This window comes from Pleurodeles waltl, chromosome 3_1 (genome assembly GCF_031143425.1).
Source record: "Pleurodeles waltl isolate 20211129_DDA chromosome 3_1, aPleWal1.hap1.20221129, whole genome shotgun sequence".
Classification (NCBI taxonomy): domain Eukaryota; kingdom Metazoa; phylum Chordata; class Amphibia; order Caudata; family Salamandridae; genus Pleurodeles; species Pleurodeles waltl.
The window spans coordinates 579983803-580005056 of NC_090440.1; the positions used below are offsets into that span (position 1 = coordinate 579983803).

Sequence of the window (21254 nt, forward strand, 5' to 3'; positions counted from 1 at the left end):
GGGCAAAGCGTAAGCAAATATCCCTGACCAGCTGATCCTTGGACTGAGGGTGTGGGTATCTGGGCGCAAAGTTTTGGCATTTTGCGTTTTCTTTTGTTGCAAATAGGTCTATGTTTGGTGTCCCCCAGTGGTAGAAGTGATCTTGTAGTATCTGGGGATGTATTTCCCATTCGGGAGTTTGCTGTTGATCTCGACTGAGATTGTCGGCCAACTGATTTTGAATGCCTGGTATGTATTGTGCTATCAGGCGAATGTTGTTGTGAATTGCCTAATGCCAATTTTTTTGTGCTAAGAGACAGCTGTGACAAGTGTGTCCTCCCCTGTTTGTTTAGATAATACATTGTTGTCATATTGTCTGTCTTGACAAGAATGTGTTTGCGGGCTAGAAGTGGCTGAAACGCTTTTAATGCTAGAAATACCGCTAGCAGTTCCAAATGATTTATGTGAAGTCGTTTTTGTTGATTGTCCCATTGACCTTGTATGCCGTGATTGTTGAGGTGTGCTTACCACCCAATCATGGAAGCGTCTGTTGTGATAATGACATGAGGCACTGGGTCTTGAAAAGGCCGCCCCTGGTTTAAATTTACAGGGTTCCACCATTGAAGCGAAGTGTTTGGCGGTCTATCAACACTAGACCTTAGAGTTGACCCTGTGCCTGCGTCCATTGTTTTGCTAGGCACTGCTGTAAGGGCGGCATGTGTAGCCTTGCATTTGGGACAATAGCTATGCATGAGAACATCATGCCTAGTAGTTTCATCACAAACCGTACCGTGTATTGTTGGTTTGGTTGCATGCTTGATTTTACATTTTGGAACGACTGAACTCTTTGTGGACTTGGAGTGGCAATTGCTTTTTGTGTGTTAAGTGTTGCTCCCAAGTACTGTTGTATTTGGGATGGTTGTAGATGTGATTTTTGGTAATTTATAGAAAACCCTAGTTTGTGTAGAGTATCTATGACGTATTGCGTTTGAAATTGACATTGTTGCTGAGTGTTGGCTTTTATTAGCCAATCGTCTAAATATGGGAATACGTGCATGTGCTGTCTCCTTATATGTGCTGCTACTACGGCTAAGCATTTTGTAAATACTCTGAGGGCTGTTGTTATTGCGAACGGTAGCACCTTGAATTGGTAATGTTTGCCTTGTATCACAAACCTGAGGTATTTCCTGTGAGATGGATGGATGGATGGGTATGTGAAAATACACATCCTTGAGATCCAGTGTTGTCATGTATTCCCCATTTTTTAGTAAGGGAACTACGTCCTGAAGTGTTAACATGTGGGAATGATATGATTTGATGAGGAGATTCAGTGTTCTGAGATCTAAGATAGGCCTTAATGTTTTGTCCTTTTTTGGAATATGGAAATACAGGGAGTAAACACCTGTTCCTTTCTGTTGATAGGTTACTAGCTCAATGGCTTGTTTTTGTAGCAGTACTTGGACCTCTATATGTAATAGGTCTAAGTGTTGTGGAGACAATCTGTGCGGTTTTGGTGGAACATCTGGAGGGAATGTTGTGAATTCTATGCAATAACCATGTTGGATAACTGATAGGACTGATGTGGTAATGTGTGTCCAATTGTGGTAGTATTTTGTTAGCCTCCCCCCCACTGGTGACAAGTGTTGGGGTAGTGTGACATTGAAGTCACTGTTTTCTAGGGCTTGGTTTGGCGGGCTGGAATTTCCTCTTCCTCTTGGGAATTGCCCTCTGTAGGAACCACGAACCCCCCCCTCTTTGGTATTGCAACTGGGTTTTGTTTGGGAAGTGGATGGTTCAGATGTCTGTTGTCGAAACCCCCCCTAAACTGTGGTTTCCTAAATGTGCCTCTGTACTATGAGGAGTAGAGCGCACCCATGGCTTTGGACATGTCCTTTTTCATCTTCTCAATCGTGGTATCCACCTCCGGCCCAAACAACTGATGTTGATTAAACGCCATATTTAGTACCGCCTGTTGTATTTCTGGTTTAAATCCAGAACTTCGCAGCCATGAATGCCTTTGTATTGTCACAGCTGTGTTGACAGTCCGTGCAGCTGTATCTGCAGAGTCTAGGGCAGACCGTATTTGGTTACTTGAAATGGCCTGTCCCTCTTCAACCACTTGTTGGGCACGGTTTTGGTGTTCCTTGGGCAAATGCTGGATAATGTCTTGCATTTCGTCCCAGTGTGCCCTGTTGTAGCGTGCAAGTAGGGCTTGCGAGTTTGCAATTCACCTCTGATTGGCTGCTTGTGATGCCACTCTTTTCCCCACTGCGAACTTTCGACTTTCTTTATCGGGGGTGGGGCATCCCCTGATGATTGCGAATTCGCCCTTTTTCTTGCACTCCCCACAACCAATGAGTTCGGAAGGGAACTGTTGAGTTATAAAGACTGGGTCTGACGGGGGCGGTTTATATTTCTTTTCGACTCTTGGTGCGATGGCCTTCCCTTTTACAGGCTCTTGGAAGACCTGTTGTGCGTGTTTGAGCATGCCAGGTAGCATTGGCAGGCTTTGGTAGGATGCGTGAGTGGATGCCAGAGTGTTGAACAGGAAGTCATCCTCCACCGGTTCCAGGTGCATTGTTATGTTGTGTAACGTAGCTGCCCTGGCTAGTACTTGCGTATATGTTGTACTGTCTTCTGGTGGTGAAGGCTTGGTCGGATAACACTCTGGGCTGTTGTCAGATATAGGTGGGTCGTATAGATCCCAGGTATCCGCATCATCTTGAGTCATCCCAGTATGTGTGGGTGACTGCGCCAACGGTGTACCCACTGGTGACAATTGTGGTGATTGCAGTGGGGATGGTTGTGGTGAGAAATGTGGCAGTGGTGACTTGTCTCTAACCACTTTGGCTTTGGGCTGCATGTCAGTCTCTTGAAAAGCAAGTTTTCTTTTCGATTTGAGTGGAGGGATGGTTTGTATCTTCCCTGTGTCCTTCTGGATTTCTAACCTTTGTTGTGTCTGGTCATGTTCTTCTAAATCCAGATCTTGCTCAAACCTGTGCTTTTCTTTGAGCTGCATAGAAAGACCTTGCTCCTCAGTTTAGGAAGAGCGTTTCGGCTCCGAAGTCAGTTTGTTTGGTACCGAAATTCCCAACAAAATTGTCTTTTTCAGTTCCGATGAGCTTTTTGAGGCGTGCCAGACTCCATAACTCGATGCCGGATTTTTCCGGTGCCAGATTCTCGACCAGAGTCGGAAGTCTTCGGCAAGTCTTTGGCCTTTTTCGGTGCCGATGTCATTTGGTCACCTTCTTTTCTGTGGGTTGAGCCATGGCCTGCTGGCGGTGGCGTCCCCGTGGCCTTGAGTTTTTTGGTGTGACCCTGGGTGTGGGCTTCGACGTCATTTGTAGTCTTGCGCGTCGATCCCTTAAGGTCTTCTTGGATCAAAACGCTCGGCAAGCTTCACAAGTATCCTCTCTGTGTTCGGGCAACAAACACAGGTTACAGACCCGGTGCTGGTCTGTAGAAGGATACTTGGCGTGACACTTAGGACAGAAACGGAAGGGGGTCTGGTCCATTAGTGTTGGACGACGGGTGTGGTCGGGCCGACCAGGCCTCGATGAAGAGCGGAAGCCCCGAAGGGCCGCCGAAGCGGTCTTGATGTCGGTGCCGATACACATAAACTAAACCGGTACCGAACAAGAACAATAAAGACGAATTTTCGATTCTTTTCTAACTTTCCCGATTCGAAATACGTAGCGAAGAGGAACACCGATGGCGGAAAGAAAACAATCTAAGATGGAGTCGATGCCCATGCGCAGTGGAGCCGAAAGGGAGGAGTCACTCGGTCCCGTGACTCGAAAAGACTTCTTCGAAGAAAAACAACTTGTAACACTCCGAGGCCAACACTAGAGGGCAGGAACAGTGCACAGCATGTGTATCTGCAGCTACTCATGCCATCGAACATTGTATATATATATATATCTATATATATACACACACACACACACACACACACACACACACACACACACACACACATATATATACACACACACACTTATATCAATGCACTGGAACTGTAGTCGTATCTCTACTTCTAAGATAAGTTAAATGCAAGAGCTTGCATAGGAATTCAAAGAACGTTGGACAGCATATAATGCACGATGTTTGTCTGGATGACAGCTAGATTTGTTTATTAAGAGAATTCCGGGAGCCACAGTTCAGGGAAAAAAAATAACTCAAAGGTCTTCTTCAAAGGAGTGTATTCCACAACTCCTAATGGCAGACTTCCAAATTTTGAAAGTCAATGTCCTTTTAGTCCAGTTTCAGAAGAAATAAAGAGAAAAATGGACTCTAAAGTAATGAATGTTTTTAAGAAGTGTTGTCTATGACGTGGAAGGTATTTAAATGCTATGAATCATTAAGAACAGCCCCTAAGGTATAGACTGAGTCTCTCACAAAGGTGGCATTCTCTTTAAAGTCTTCAAAGCAAGGAATTTTAATGACCGTTACGACATCTGCCAAACTTCCCATCTCTGGAGGATCCATCACTGCTCACAGAAAGAATGTACTAGGATTGTATTATACCTGAATAAACAATCAAATGCTCCACTAAATTGCGACGTTCATTGCATCCAAACTTGAGCACTAGCATTATGATATGATTCACATCTTTCCATTCAAGGACTTCAAAAAGAAATAGCCAACCTTTTACCTCAGTTCATCACTGTTGGGGCGGTAAGGCTTCTGCATGTCTCTGGAGAGCGTGCTTTCCCTGCCATATGGTGATCTACAGGCAAGTCACTTAAAAGTTACTGTATGGTTTCTGGATCCTTAATCAGTGAACATGACAAACATGTAGGTACACTGAGGAACTCCCTGTTTACATGGACTGAGATCTTAGAGCTTATCTCGGAGGTCGAGGAGAGCATGCATAATGCACCCCTATTTCACAGAGTGGCTACTGCCCTCTCTACTAAGGTGGTGGTAGACTGACAGTGGTGGCAGCAATAAATCTATAGTCAGAGATATCCCTATCCTTGTACCCTTGGTGTTGGGTGGGGGAGGAGGAAGGGGCTACTAGCCACCCTCCTGATCAAGTCTGTGCAGTCTTCTTTGTCTGTGGTCCTGTTGTCTTTGTACACCTGGGACGTGTGTTTGAGAGACAGTAGGTTCCGTAGGGGAGAATGTTGAGGTGAGTCATTGTGTTTAATGTGAGCAGAGCTGTTCTGCTTGACATTTAAGCTCCTCGGTGCCCCTCCCTACTCCTTGGAGAAGCTTGGTGGGTTCAGGTAGACACTTGCGCTTATCTGTGTTTAGCTGCCCTGACTCTGCTAGGACGGATGATGGTCAGTGCCTCCTGGTCTGGAGTTAATTAAAATTTCTCTCTGAAGAATAGCCTGGGCTGATACCAGAGCCTGTCCTGAAGCCCAGTAACTCATCCTATACATGCCTTATACACGCAGTGAGCATGACACAGATAGGCCTCATGATTGGAGGGGCACCCAGGATTCAAATGAAGCAAACCCTCTGATTGGATCAGCCCATCAATCAGAGGTGATAAAAGTCTGGCCTGAGTTGTCAGTGGTTGTTCAAGACTGGTCTTCAGTTCCAACAAGCATTGACAGCTGTGGGCCCACAGTGTAAAGCCAAGGAAACTTGCTCACTGTGTCTGAATTTGAGTGTTCTCTGTGATGAATGGATTCTGCTGTGAAGGAATTTTCTAGCTGTGAAAGAGCAAAAGGATCAATCAGCAGCCTGAATGCAAATGCAGAGGACCAGCTGTTTGTGGGTATTGTACCTTGACGTAGAAGACAAACAGCTGCTAAAGATAAGGAAGCTTGCAGCACATCAACTGAAGAATATGAGGACGCTTCATTCCACCAAGCATTTGCAGGTGAGGCCACTTCTGCCCAGACCCCTCTCCTGTGCTGTTGGAGCCTTGGATACTTACAGTTACAATCTGTAGCTGAGGAAGAGTGTCCTGTGGTACCTTTCTCTTTGTGACATATGGTGATATCAGGGTGTACCAGTACTCTGGCCAACTAATACCATCCTACAGCTAGCCAATGGCTACAGGTCTAGGGGGGCTCCAGTAAACTGTGCCAAGACATCAGGCACCTGTGATCAGATCCCTGAAGCCACCAGCGGGGTGTCCTTGTTAAGGACGAGAGGGCACTTCTGTTCTTTGGGTGGTGGGTTCTGGGGCTGATCTGGAACGTTTGAATTCACATCATATGATGAAACTACACCATTAACATACAAGGATTGGTATTCTGACTCTAGCGAATGAGAGCAACCCTGTGCAACATATTCTGTAATATGCAACACTAATTGTGTGTCTACATGCTAATTGTGTTCGTATAGTGCTTAGTGTCTACGCGCTATAGTACTGTTTGGGGTCAGAACTCTGGTCCAGAGGGTTGTAGAGAGGTCTGATTTTTACTGTTTATCCTAGTTTTATGTCTAGTATATTTCTCTTATGTGTATTAAAGAACTTTTCTTTTAAAAAAGTAAAGCACTGACAGGACATAGATCTTAATAGCTGGTAGTACAATGTATCCTGCATTCTAAATGTCTAAACCCACCTCACCTCCTTGAGTAAGCCTTGGACTGCTCTGCCTCACTAACCTGGGACAGTCAAGTGCTGGAAAAGAGTACTTGGTTAACCAGTTTTGGGTCCACTAGTACTGAGGCCCCAGAACACCAGTGGGGGGACACCCCAGTTGATGTGATTGGGGCGGGGACAACCCTAGATGCCCTGATGCCCAGGAAACCACGTCTAACAATCATATTAAACATTTGCCTAAATCTCTCCCTACTCCAATTTCCTCTCCTTCATGTCCTACTCAGCATCCTTCTTTGGCCTAATGCAAAGCTCGGCATCTTTCTTTGGCCTAATGCGAAGCACTCAGTTATTTTTTTTTTAATTGTTACAATGTATATGTAACTCAAATATCTGGTCCCTTATTTTTGTCTTCCTATTAGTATGCTTCATTTCTCATAAATATCATATTTAATTTGTTAGCATCACTACTTTTTTGTCTTGATGGGATGTGGGGTTAGCATTTCTTCTACTTCCTTTCAACTCCCACTTTATTTCCTCTTGACCACATACCCTGCTTCCACTTGTCCAACTTCTTATCTTTCCAAAAACTCTGCTTCTGCCTCTGAACTGCTAAGCTACTTTTTCCTCCTTCCTGGTCCATCTGCTCCTCTGACAATGAACTCAGACACCGAAAATATACTTTGCAATAAGCTCCAGTGTCTCTCCCCTGGTAAATGAAATGGACTATATAAGGGCTTTGCTTCCCCTCCCCTGGTGAGATCTGGTTTCAGTAGTTCGATCTCAAAGTTAGTAAATATTTTAGATTGCTCTTTCAAAGTCAATTGCAATTTCTCCTTAACGAAGAATATCTGTTTTGGCCTGCTAAAGACTCTTAGGGAAATGTTACCATTCCTCTCCAGGGAATCTTGGGCATCTGTTGCATCGTTCTGCGTTACATCTAAATTGTAATAAACCAATGCCCTCTACTTAGGCTCACAAGAGGCACAAATTGCGTGGCTCCTGCATATTAAGAACTATGCAGTCTGCAACCTAACACAACCTGATTGGTTCTTTGTTGCAAGAAGAAGCCTCTACTGACTGTTCACATGCCCTTAGGTGAAATTGCCATCTGAAGCACTACTGTCTACAGGGATCCCTAGGAGCATCTGGTTAATCTCTAAAGTTTACAGTGGGGACAGAGAGGAGGTACCTGGGTGGCAGTCCTTTTACTATCAAGCTGCAAATCTGTGAAACAATCACCCTATTTTCTACAACAAATTTTCAATTAGCCAACTGACAAATCGGGCTGTTGGTTGAGGGGGTAAAACCCTCCATAAGCAACAGCCATAATACATGTCAGGGTGAACCACAAAAGTCAATAAATTAAACTGTGCTTAACCTTCTGGTAGCTTGGCACAAAAGCAGTCGAGCGTAACTTGAAGGCAATGTGTCAAGTACTTATGCAGCACACAAACAGAAATAAAGTGAACAAAACATAAAAAATAATCACAATAATTTTTATTTTTTTTAAAGAGTACATTAATAAATTATTTGCAATCAAAATGACAAAAAAAAAAAAAAGCACCAACTGTGGACATCTAATCACGCAAGACTGGGGCAAAGTCGAAAGTTATGGCCGACCGCAATGGAACACAGTTCAGATACATGAAGTGGACTGGTCTTCGTCTCTGTTTACCTTCAGACGTAAAAAAAAAAATTAAAGAACAACAAAAAAACAGCATGGGTGAGAAGATAAAGTTTAGGGGGGCACAGAAGCCACCAGTGTATAAGACAGAGTTTTTGACGGTGAGCTGCTGGACAAAGGCACAGTGAAGATTTCTACGTTCGGATAGTCTCTTTTACAGAAGTCTGTAATCTCCAGTGGGACAAAGCTGCAGGCTGTATCCGAAAAGGGTTCCAAGAGACTCCAAGAGGCTGGATACCCTTCAGAGGGGAGCCATTGAACAAGATTTGCAGCTGCAGAAAATAACATAGTGGGCACTACCGCAAAGTCAGGTCTATTGGCAATGCACTTTGGGTGGATCAGCGTGTGGCTACTGCCCGGTCTCCTCTCAGTTCTAGGGGCACGTTTGGGCAGAAAATGTTTAAGTCCAAAGTTTTAGATTTGGGCCATCATAGGCACCTCTAGCACTATTTCCAAGGGTTCAACACTGGAGGGGCACCAACTGGAGTGTCAGAACTCGCTCAAGCTGGGTCCATGTGTGGGTTTAAGATGGTAGGGGCCTTGCGCCCAAAGCTCTGATCAGGAGGGCAACAAACTAACCTATTAGGAGTGCTTGGTGCAACCAGAAGCGCGGGTCTCAAGCAGCAGGGCAGTCCTCTGAGGGTACAAGGCAGGGTACAGAGAAGGCCACAGGCAGTAGAGCAGTCCTTATAGTCCTTCTGCATGCCCAGAGTTAACTGGAGAGCGAGTTTGAGGGTCTATTTTTATACCTGATGCCAACTTTGAAGTGGAAAAACTTCTGGGCTTTCCCCCCACAGAAATATCAGTAATTTCCTGCCTCCTTGATCTGGGCCCAGTCTGTCTGCCGTCACAAAAGGCTAGTGTAAAGTTCTTTGCCCATGAGCTGAAGCATTGTTTTTACGTGCAAGTGGGGCTGTGCACAGCTCTACCCTCCATCCTTCATTGGTAAGCCCATCCTACCAAAATCCAGTCCCTCTATTGTGTGGCTGCCTTGGAGGAATACACAAAGGCCAACTTCCAACTACACATAGTCATGTGACCAAGGAACAGGTTGCAGGCACCAAATGGTTGGGACAAAAAAAGTTGCATTTTCAGAACTGTGATTTAAAATTCAATTTTACCAATACAGAGTATTTTAAATTAGAAATTCTTTACACAACAAACAGGAAATGAACCTGCGCCCATGCAAAAATTATCACTTAATAAATGTAATAAGGCAATCCAATGTTCTCCTTTGGGAGAGGTAGGCTTCACAGCAGTGGATAATGTATTTGCAAGATTTTAACTATCAGGCCGTGCAAAACTTTAAAGTACATGTCCAACTTTTAAAATTCAATGCAGCCTGCCCTATGCCTTGTTCAGGGCCCATCCTAGGGGTGACATGTTAAACAAGCATTTGCAATGCAATGGGTCTCATGTTTTCTCGAGTTAGAGCCATTAGCATTGTAAATCCCTAAATGGACTTTTCTTGCCACATAAATTGAAAATGAAAAGTAAAACAGTTTGCAAAATCAAGCCAATTAAAAGTGGCACGGCCACCTGAGCGTGAAGGAGAGACACAAAAGGAAAAAGAAGTCCCCTTTCAGTCAAATATATCAGCACACGTGCAATTATCCACGTAAGAGGGTCGATGGCCATGGCGGTAACAAAACACCCCAAGGAGGGACAAACGTGAAGTAGTTATCAATGATGATAAAGGATTTTTGAAAAGGCACGTCTATGAACAAGTGATAGTGATGGGCATGTAGTGGGCATGGTTAAAAGCCCACAGATAGATTACAACACGTCAGATCGCTTGCACGCTTGACCTAAAAAGGGAGTTTTCAGGCCTGGTAAAGGGGTTATTTTTCCAACTCAAAATGACAGTATAAGGACTTAAAGTATGCACCTAGCCTGCCATTTTCCTGTAGCTTCCAGTTCCATCTTGTTCCAGACTGATCCAATGCCTGGGTTTTCCCACTCACCGTTCTTCCTGCCAACATGCCTGACACTTCACCTGCCACAGCATATACACACCAACCCACCGACCAGTCCTACCCCAAACACACCACAGACACCACCTGAACAAAAACACCAACTTGCATGCGCCCTTCTCAACACACGCTCACTATACAAGCATTCCACCGAATTATGGGACATCATCGGCACCCTTCATCGTCTTCCTCACTGAGACCTGGCTCAACCCCACATCCGCCCCAGACATTGCCACAGCAATCCCCAACTGATATAAAATCACTCACCAGGACCACACAAACAAGGCGGGATGAGGAACAACCATCATCCACAAAGAGACTATACAGTGCACCATCAAAGATAACACTACCACCCCCATGGAACATCTCAACTTCAAGGTCCACATGGACAATGTGACCCAGCTGGCCAACACCACCAGGTCCCACGGTCTCAACATAATTTCCTACGCAGACAACACGCAACTCATCCTCTCACTCACCGACGACCCCTCCACCACCAGAACCAACTTCCACAGATGCATGACAACAGTCGCTGTTGGATGAAGAACAACTGCCTGCAGCTGACAAGACGGAAGTACTAATCTTTGCCAACAGCAGCAACACATGGAACAACTCCTGATGGCCATCAGACCTAGGACCTGTACCCACTCCCTCCGACCATGCCATAAATCGCGAAATCATCAGTGACAATAAGCTCACTATGAAATCAGAGGTCAACGCCATCTCCTCCACCTGCTTTCTCACTTTGTGCATGCTACGTAAGATCTTCAAGTGGCTACCCCTACACACGAGACACCTTGCCACAGGCCCTCATCACCAGCTGACTGGACTACGGCAACACCCTCTCCATAGGAATCCCCGCACACCTCCTACAGAGACTTCAGACCATATAGAACGCTGTTGCCAGATTCATCCTCAACATCACACCTCACCTCAAGTAACTTCACTAGCTGCCTGTACAGAAGAAATGCCAATTCAAGTTGCTGACCCACTCACACAAGGCTATACACAACCAAGGTCCTGCGTACATTAACACTGCCTGAACTTCCACCAACCGCCGAAAAGACTACCCTCTGCCTCCCTTTCACCTTTCACTTGCACATACTCCCTGCATCTACTGAAGCACCAGTGGAAGTGGAGGACATGCCTTCTCTTATATTGCAGCAAAAACCTGCAACAGCCTCCCCGTGCAACTCCGGACCATCACCTCACTTCAGGAATTCCGAATGACCCTCAAGACATGGCTGTTTGAATACGTTCCTGGGACCTGCAAGCACCTGGATACCCTTTTGGGTGATAGCTGCGCTTTATACATGCGATATATGACAATTAGGTGTAAGCCAATTTTGCCATGATTTAGGGAGTGCGAACAAGCACTTTAGCACTGGATAGCAGGGTAAACTGCACAGTCCTAGGGCCAAGGCAAAACATTTCGGGCCAGAGTAACCTAAGACTGCTATGTCTAACCCTGACCTTAATGAAAGTATTTAAATCTTTGCTGTTTAAATAATTAAGGTTGTCCTTCTACCCTGGTTTCTCTGCTCTCAACCTTTCAATGAGTCTCAATTTTTTAGTTCTAGTTCTTAGCGTCAAGTAGCCAATTGGGTGGTATGCACTGTGCTTTATATATAAAACAATTAGTCATTTTAAATTTTATTTACACTTCCAGCATGTGGTCTGTCATAGACTAAAAAGCTGAAAGAAAGACATTACAGTGCTTAAAACATAAAACACGCTATAAAAAAGAAAGGAAAGGACAGAGGATAGATGCAGAGTGGAAGTGATTTGTAGTGTTTCAAAAATGAATAAGCATTGGCAAAGCCAACAGGACTTGCCTATGCAAGAGCTACTGGCTATGCCAATTTGTTTTAGCCATGTTGTCCACCAGAGTGGGTGCTGTTCAGCATGGCTAAACATTAGTGGCATAGAGGAGAGTTGCATGGAATGTCGTAGAGCGGAATGGCTAAGAGTGGAGAAGGGTGTTATACAGTGGAGTGGCAAAGAGTGTTGTCTATTGGACTGGCATAGTGTGGAGTCACATAGAATGGCATATACTAGAGAGGCACAGAGTGGACTGGTGTAGAGTTCACAGCATAGAGTTTTAAAGATATAGTGGCATGGAGTGCAGTGGCACTGAGTGCAGTGGCATTGAATTCAGTGGCGTACAATGCAGTGGTGTTAATTAGAGTGATGTACAGTAGAGTGGAGTGGCGCAGAGTAGAGTTAAGTGGCATAGACTGCAGTGGCGTTGAGTGGTGCGGAGTAGAGTGCAGCAGCATAGCGTGGAGAAGTGATGAGTAGAGTGGCGTTGAGTTCAGTGGGGAAGAGTATAGTGATACAGAGTGCAGTTGAGTAGAGTGCATTGGCGTAGAGTGCAGTGGTTAAGAGCAGAGTTGCGCAGAGCACAGTGGCATAGAGTGACGTGGCGCAGAGTACATTGTTTCGGAGTGAAGTGGCATAGTGTGTAATGGCGTAAAGTGGTGTAGATTGGAGTAGATTGATGGAGTGGCAAGCAGTTAAGTGATGCAGAGGGCAGAGGTGCAAAGCAGAGTCGAGTGGCAGAGTGCAGTGATGTAGACTGATGCAGAGTAGCATAGAGTAATGTATAGAGGCATAGAGTGCAGTGGCATACAGTAAAGTGGATCAGAGTAGAGTGGCGTACAGTTTAGTGTTGCAGAGTACAGTGTCAGTGTAGTGGTGTAGGGTAGAATAGAGTGGCACAGAGCAGTGGCGAGGAGTACAGTGATGCAGAGAAGTGTGCAGTGGCATAGAGCGCAGTGATACAGTGCAGTTGTGAGGAGTGCATTGTGGAGCAGCACATGGTGGAGTAGAGAAGCGTGGCGTGGAGTGAAGTGGTGCGGTGGCATGGAGTGGTATAGAGTTGAGTAAAGTGCAGTGGTGTGGAGTGTTATAGAGTGGAGTATTCATGGTGTAGCAGCACACTGCCATTAGACAAAACATTTTAAATTAAAATGACCATTACATCTGTACAGACAAAGTTTTACTAATAGAAACTATACAGTGCACAGACGAAAATGTGTGGAAATTTCTTCACCTAGTTTAGTGATTCATTTTGATCATTTTGAAGTATTTGTTTCCAACACACTTCAGAAATTAAAAATGTGCTTCATTTTTGCGTTGTAATTCCGATATATTCTGAAATACTTACACACTTCATCTAAATTTTGTGTGCTAGAAAAAAAAAAAAAATCCTACTTCAAGTATCCAGTAAGACTGGTCATCTGAATCCTCTCACTTTGAAGTCAGAGAAAAGAAAAGTAAAAATGCTCTCTTGGAAGACAGCACCTGACATTTGACCTCTGTCTTTGAACAGCAGATGTGACGAGATAAGAACGAGATTTAAAGGCCTAATTAGAGAAATCGAGTTTGCAGAAGAATACAGAAAACACGGTTTAGAAAATAGGAGGGACGAACTGAACCTGGAGAGCCTAAAGCAAATACAACTGGCAAATGAAAAGCCAGCAAGTAAGAGTTACAAACCACAAAACCAATAGTAATCAACGAGTGGAATGTATTCCTAGTTCAACTTTCTGTAAGTCCCCAAGATGTCTTTAGCAAACCAAACAGCTGCGCTGTCTAGTAAGCGGCAACTTAAAGGAGAAAAGTAGTGAAGGGACCTGCTGAATTATGAAAAGATGGAAATAAGTAGAGAAACTCTGATGGTTAGAAGGCTGGTTAGTCAAGTGGGTTCGAGAGCACAAGTAAGGGCTATTTAGAGTGAAAGGTCTGAAAGGTAAGCAGTTTGCACTGATTTGATGCTTGGGCATAGGTAAGGAGGCGAAGGTTGCAAGTGCATATTTGTTGGTTCATCTTTGTCAGTCATGTTTATCCTTAGCTATCAATTATACAAAGTTATTCTTGATTGGAAGAAACAAAATTAATAGGAGTACACGTTTATGTTTGCATATGCAAGATAAAGAATGTCTAAACTTTCTAAAATTGCATACAATGGCAACTATCAGCGTACATCGCCCCAGACAGGTCAGCTCTGTTAAATAGCGTTTCAGTTATTCCCAGTTGCTGTTGCTTTTTTATGATTGGTCACAGTTCGTTCCCGCAAACACTTTAATGGCCTTTTTGTTATGTGAAAAGTGAAGAAAATTAGAAGCGAAAGTAATGTTCCCTAAACTACAGCTACATTTTTCAATACAGTTAAAATATGTATGGGTAGAACTATGAATGTGGCATATTCTTGTTTTGTATAACGCTAGCTAACATCCTTCTAATAGCTGTGCATTTCCTGCAGTAAAAATCACTGGTATGTTATTTCAGAGTTTTATTGACTAATCAAAGCATTACTCCCTAATGAGTTCCATTTTCTACAACTGATATAAAAACCTTGGTATGAAGTACAGCTAAACCCCTACCTTCAGATTTGGTTATCTAGTTATATCTCATGAAATGATCTAACATCAGAGCCAAGAGTAACCGGCTCTACTAAAATCTTAATATTGTAATGGGAAATTTGTTGAAATGCAGAGAAGGTAGTGCAAAACAAATTTAAACAACAACCATACATTCTGCCCTAAACACCCTGTCATACCATTGCATGAAAGCCAGGCATACAGATGTATTTCAATTTGGAAGAGTTTGCCATATTTAAGCGTTTCTCTCCCACATGTGTGCACTTTTTCGAAGCTCACAGTTTGGTGCTGGTTCTATGTTCCAGCTCATTGTCAAATAATGACTATATCTACTCATAAAAAGCTGCATGGCTACTTGTCATTAACAAATATTGCACCTACTTGACATTAAATATAGCACCAAACTACAGGCCTTAAAAAGGCTCCAATGTACAAAAAAAAAAACACATAGCGGCTGAAACCAAGGTTGACTGTAATTTCCATCTTTAATAACTACAGTTATTTACTGGAGTGGGTCAATTCCAATTAAGCAGCTAACGTTTATGGCCTTGCTTTCTTAATTTGCTAGACTTTCTTGCTTTTTTGTAGTTAAGTTAAAAAAAAATATATATACACAGGTTTAAATCCTGAAAATCCACTATTCAAAGTTATTAAAAAAAAAAAACACGATAACATGTTGGATGGAGGTCATATTACCTTTTTGTGTTGTACACTGTGTCTTGTGGTGTTTCTTCAAACAAGGTAACATATCCAAGTGCACAGGTCAGAATGAACAATACTGTTAACGTGTGAGCTTGCCTACAAAAGGAGAAAAAGAAAAACAAATTGCAGGTGTTATATGCAACCACAGCGCTTTTTGTGAAAGCAAGAATTTTACCACCTTACAGTATAAACAATGAAAAAAAAAAAAAAAAAAAAAAAAAAAAAAAATGTTGACCGAACACATTTATTACACCACCAATTTCAAAATATCGAAAGATTCTAAGCAACGCTCTACCTTAGCTTTGTTTAGATTTTCTTCTCTCCCACATTTGTGTACATCAGGTCTCAATTTACCCATCCTCCCCAACAACAATCACTTCACACTAACTAATGACTAGGCATGATTTTTAAAAACACTGCAGCAGATTGTTAAATCAACCCTAGACAGATTTTATCCCAATTCAACACAGGCATAAAAACAAAAATATACATAGTATGATGATATGCACTCAGCCTGCCCCTCTAGGTGGACCAAATCATTTTTTTAAACCAATAAAAGCACATCCATTTAGAAAAGACAAGTGAGGAATATACTGAATGGGTGGGGGAGAGACTGAAGAAAATTATAGTTAAGACACTTGAAAAGCTAACGTGAGGTGCACCACAGCAAGTCTGGTTAAACTGTTGCACATCGGCCTCGTACTGTCGTTCAAAGCGCTCACAAACATACTATCTGCTACACTCCTGCTGTGGTTGAGCGCAGAAGTGGATGATGTCCCTCAGAGACTGAGGTTTCAGGATATGGGGCTCTAATGTGCACCAAACCTCAGGACACATCAGCAAAGGTGAGTAAACTCTTAAGACACTTTATTCAGCCCTGGGCAGCTGCCAACACTCTTCCTCCTGGAGGTCTTCTCTCTCTTCGGTCTAACTACCCAAATTCTAAGAATACAGTTCCAACTATAATGGAAGGAAGACAAGGTGGAGAAACCACAGGCTTGTTCTTCCACACTGAGTGAATCTCAGCATGACTTTTCATAAGCCACCTTATTTTTGAGTGGCTGCAGTATGGGTTTTTACATGTTGGGGGAAAGCTACACACATGTAATGGGTATATGTTCTACAAGGAAATAAGGGAAAACACCCCTCCATTTACGCCTTTTAGGAAGATACTTGGATATCTCTGTCCTCTAGTTTTTGGTAAATGGAGGTGGAACAGTACCTACCTGATTATGTGCTTCGATTAAACTTGGTGGTCGGAGATCTGAATTACAAGGACCTTTGAAGGGAAGTAACACTTCTTGGTACAGTAGTTACTAATCGAAGATGGTGGTAATGTTTGTCTGGGGCATTCCTGTGGCAATCAGTACCAGTCATTATTTAAGGGAGTAAATAATTTGTATCTGAGCATCACAACGCTTTGAGTATTTTGTCTTCGCATTGCTCATTGCCCATTTGCTCATTTCGTGTTTTTGTTCCGGTTACCATTTGTTAGTACTATGGAGTAATTTTCGTTTTTTGAGTTTTGTTTAGATAGTTTAAACCTGCTTTTTTTCCCCGTTAGGTAGCATCATTCAACTTTAGTATCCATCTTCTGCGCAAGCTCTTCTTGGATTCTGTTGTGTAGTGGCTCTTCACTGTCCCTCCCAAATATCTGGAGGACTGTGATAAGACTCCTCGGGAATGCCACCCTTTTCTTCCTTCCTCCATAAGACATGCTATTAACATAAACAAGCATTAACAAAGCCAATAGGTCTCCCTTGTGAAGACTAGTGGCTTTGCCAATGTTTGTTCACCCCCCACACCAAGATGGCTGCCATATATGCACCCACATCCAAAGCGGCCATTTTGTATTTCCTTAAAGCTTAACAAAACCTGTTGAATGATGTTCACTAAACACGCATGTGGACTGTGGAAAAAACATTTTAACATGGCTGTCCAAAGAGTGCACTCAAATCAGGGGCTGAGGTTTGTTTTTAATAAACAATGGGAAGAGGGATAGTGGAGAGAGAGAAAAGAGAGAGAGAGACAGAGACAGAGAGAAAAAATAGTCACTTGAAGGCACTAAAATGCAATGGCTGAAGTCAGCAGTGAAAGGATACAAGCCATCCAATCAAAACAAAGACCAGAATGCTCCGGGGCGAGGCAAGCACAAGAATAGGAAGTAAAGACATCGAATCATTAGTAGGGAAATGGGATGAATGATAAAAATATTCAATGATGTATGAGGGGCTGACCCAAACCCACTATTTGTACTGCATTGTTCACAGCAGGTATTTCAGAAATAACAGTCAAAGCTGTCCCTATGCAAGACCTAAACAAGAATTGGCAAAGCCAATAGGTCTTGCCTATGCTAGAGCCATTAGCTTTGCCTATGTGTTTTAGCCATGCTGGATACCAATGTGGCTGCTGTTCAGCATGGCTAAACATTAGTGGTGTGGAGTGCTGTTGAGTGAAGTGCTGAGAGTTGCACACAGTAGAGTGCAGTGGCACAGAGTGGAAAAGAGTGTTGTACAGTGGAGTGGTGAGAGGACTAGTCTGTCACAGTAGAGTGGAGTAAAGTGGCGTGGTGTAGAGTGAGTTGCGCAGAATTGGGTCACGTGTCACAGAGTGAAATATAGTGGCGTGGAGTATTGTAGAGAAGTGTAGAGTGTCACAGAGCAGCACAGAGTGGCATAGAGTCACAGAGCAACAGAGAAGAGTGTCACAGAGCAGCACAAAGTGGCATAGAATGGCAGCGTGGAGTGTTGTGGCATGTAGTAGAGCAGAGCTACGCAGAGTGGAGCAGCGGGGTGCACAGAGGTGCGGCGCGGAGTTGCGTGGTGCAGAGTGGAGGGGAGTACTCGAGCCTACATTGGGGGGGCATAGACCAAGAGGCATGTCGCAGAGTGGAGTGTCATAAAGTAGAATTGCATTGAGTGGCGTGTTGTAGAGTGGTGTGTCGTAGAGTGGCGTGGAGAGAAGCTGAGTGAGATGGAGTATCTAGTTGTACAGTGGATTAAGCATGGTGTGAAGGCACATGCAGTACAGACACTACATTATAAACTGAAATGGCCATTACATTTGCAGAGACTACTAATTTTACTGATAAAAAGTATATAGGGCCTGATTACGACCTTGGCGGATGGGATACTCCATCACAAATGTGACGGATATAATGTCTGCCGTATTACAAGTTCCATTATATTCTAGGAACGGCAGGCGGGATATCCGTCACATTTGTGCAAGATTATCCGATCCTCCAAGTTTGTAGTCAGGCCCATAGCGTACAAATGATAATGTATGGAAATGTTATCAACTAGTGTATGGATTCATTTTGATCTTATTAATGTATTTGTTTCCTCCACTCCATTATACAACTCACACCCCACTGACAGTTTAATTAAACTGAAGGCAAAACTAGAACTTAACTTCCGAAAGGCCTCCAAGCGGATTCTGACTTGCTTCTGAGGAATACTTCTCTAACCTGAGATCTATCCTGTGCTTTTGTATTCTCCAGTTTATAAAATAGCTCTGGCAGTTTGCTAGTCAACAAAGCTATTTTTTACATAGTTTATGCATGGGATCTCTCCAGCATTTTCCAGGGAAAGAAAATCAGACAAAATGTCCCTCAATAAATCAGCCTCATTATTCTCCCAGATTCTAAGCCAGAGATGTGAGGGATCTAATTTGATCCTGTCTTCTACTGGATGCCATCCCACCTCTAAATGGCACTTAAAAAGGGGCAAGGAGTGGGGAACAGCCAAAAGCTTGTGCAGAAATTCATTTTCCACCTTTGTATTTTGCCTGTGTATTTATCACCCCAGCCCCCTGGTCTGTGGACTACCATAGGGACACATGCAAAACTAAAAACAGACTCTGTTAAACTCCGGCACTGATTTGCCCTAGAATGGAGTAAAAGAGTTCCAATTTAAGTTGACGTAAAAAGGGAAACCCAAGTATGTAAAATTTGAAACTTTTAAAATCTCTTCCACTCCTAATTGAAAATTCATACTTTGGGAGTTTTTTTGGGCCAATTTTCATAATAAAAGATTTCCAAAGATTTGTTTGATGTCCAGATTTACTAAAAATACATTAAAAGCATCCAGAATGTGTTAGGAGTAGTAAACCATTAGTTGTTCTGGAAATTGAAACTGAGTCATCCGCTTAAAAAGGAGCACCGGTATTGCACACAACCTTGTTTTTGGCAAGTATTTTCCTGCCTACCTATAACAAGTGACGACCAGCTGTGTGGATCCCCTCTCGTGCTGAGCTCCATGGAGCCTGCATCACGGGTGGTGGTACAGAGTAGTCCTCTTGGTCCTCTCTGCCAGCTGTCCAACTTTAGAGATGTAAGCCTTTGCCTTCACACGCAGGACAGTACCCCTGTGCACTGCATCTCTTGCAGCTTCCAAGGCTTGTTTACATCTCCTCCAAAAGGATCTTTAGGTGACATGCAGCTCCAGTCCCCAGCACCCCTTCCTGCAAATCCCAGCCTCCTGCTTGGCTCTCCTGCGGCGTGGGATACACGTTTGTGGTGCTGCATGGGCTCCTTCTGTGGCTTCTGTGTCCCTGTCATGTGGGACTCCTGTGGGTGCTGCCTCTGCTCCTGTGGATTCTCTGCAATGCCGAGGGTCCCCTGTGACTCCCCCTCCTGATTTGAGTCCTCCTAGGCATTGCAGGTCCCCGGCAGCACCTCTTTTCCACTAACCACAACTTTGCATTTGCCAAGGCTTGTCGATGGAAATCCTGCACGACACCCGTCCGCAGTCTTACTTCTGGCGTGGGACATCTTCTGCATCCATCTGGAACTCTTCGCTGGCTCCTGGGCTGCAGTGCTGACCTGGTCTTCAGAACCGTCAACTAACTTCTGCATCCACAGCTGGGTGGGTAGTACCTCCTACTCCTCCTGGACTCCACTGTGACTCTTGGACTTGGTCCCCTCTCTGCACAGGTCTTCTTTCTTTAGGAATCCACCACTGGTTTTCTTGCAGTCTTCTCTGGGTGTCTTCTTTTTCTGCTTTTCCTTCTCTTGGGTGGTTTGGGGAAAAGTCAAGTGTTTTACTCCTGCATTTCTGATCGCTGGAAGGAAAGGGGGGGGGGGGTCGGAGGGGCTACTGTGGTACTTACCTTTGTGCTTTTCTAATACCCCCAGCTCCCCTCTACACATTTTACTTACGTAGGTAGGGGTACCTTGTTCACATTCAATTTTTTTAGTATATGGTCTGTACTCTGCCTAGGGTCACTGTTGGTTATTACTGTTTGCACTGCTTTCTAACCTTTTCTATGCCTATTTCTGGTTGCTAGTGTATTACTTACCTCCTAAGGGTGGATCACCTATCTAGTGATTTGTGATCATCTGTGCCAAAAATAAAGTACCTTTGTTTTTGTACAACTGAGTGTTTTCTTTCATGTGTGTAAGTGTTGTGTGACTACAGTGGTATTGCATGAGTTTTGCAAGTCTCCTAGATATGCCTTTGGCTGCTCATCTACAGCTACCTCTAGAGAGCCTGGCTTCTAGACACTGCCTACACTTCACTAAGAGGGGATACCTGGACCTGGTATATGGTGTAAGTACCTTGGGTACCCACCACACACCAGTCCAGCTTCCTACAAGGAATGTCTGTGTTTTTAGGTTGAGTGAGCAAGCGCTTTGATCTATTGTTAATATTGTGGGCTTTTAACCATGTCCACCACTTTCACTCGTTCATGGGCTTGCCTTCCAAACATCCTTTGTTATAATTGGTATATGATTTATGTTTCTCTCTCCTTGGGGAGGTTTTGTTACCACCTTGCACACTGACCCGGTTACATGGATAATTGCGCAATTGCTGATATGAGCAAACGTCTTTTTCCTTTTGTGTCTCTCCTTCGCGCTCATGGTGACCTTGGCGTTTTGAATCTGCTTGCTTTTGTCAACTAATGCTTTACTTTTAATTTTCAATTTATGTGGCAAGGCAGGACCTGTTAGGAATTGACAATGCCAATAGCTCTAACAGGAGCAAATGCGAGACCGATTGCATTGTAACTGCTTGTTTTACACT

At 43.8% G+C, this 21254-nt stretch overlaps 1 protein-coding gene across 1 annotated transcript in view; it reads right to left on the minus strand.

Moving 5' to 3' along the window:
* PTDSS2 (phosphatidylserine synthase 2) overlaps window positions 1-21254 on the minus strand; it is a 298247-nt gene that overhangs the window by 258699 nt on the left and 18294 nt on the right. The window contains exon 2 of the mRNA XM_069223022.1: window positions 15226-15327. Coding sequence (XP_069079123.1) covers window positions 15226-15327 — 102 coding nt within the window. The remainder of the gene's footprint in view (window positions 1-15225; window positions 15328-21254) is intronic.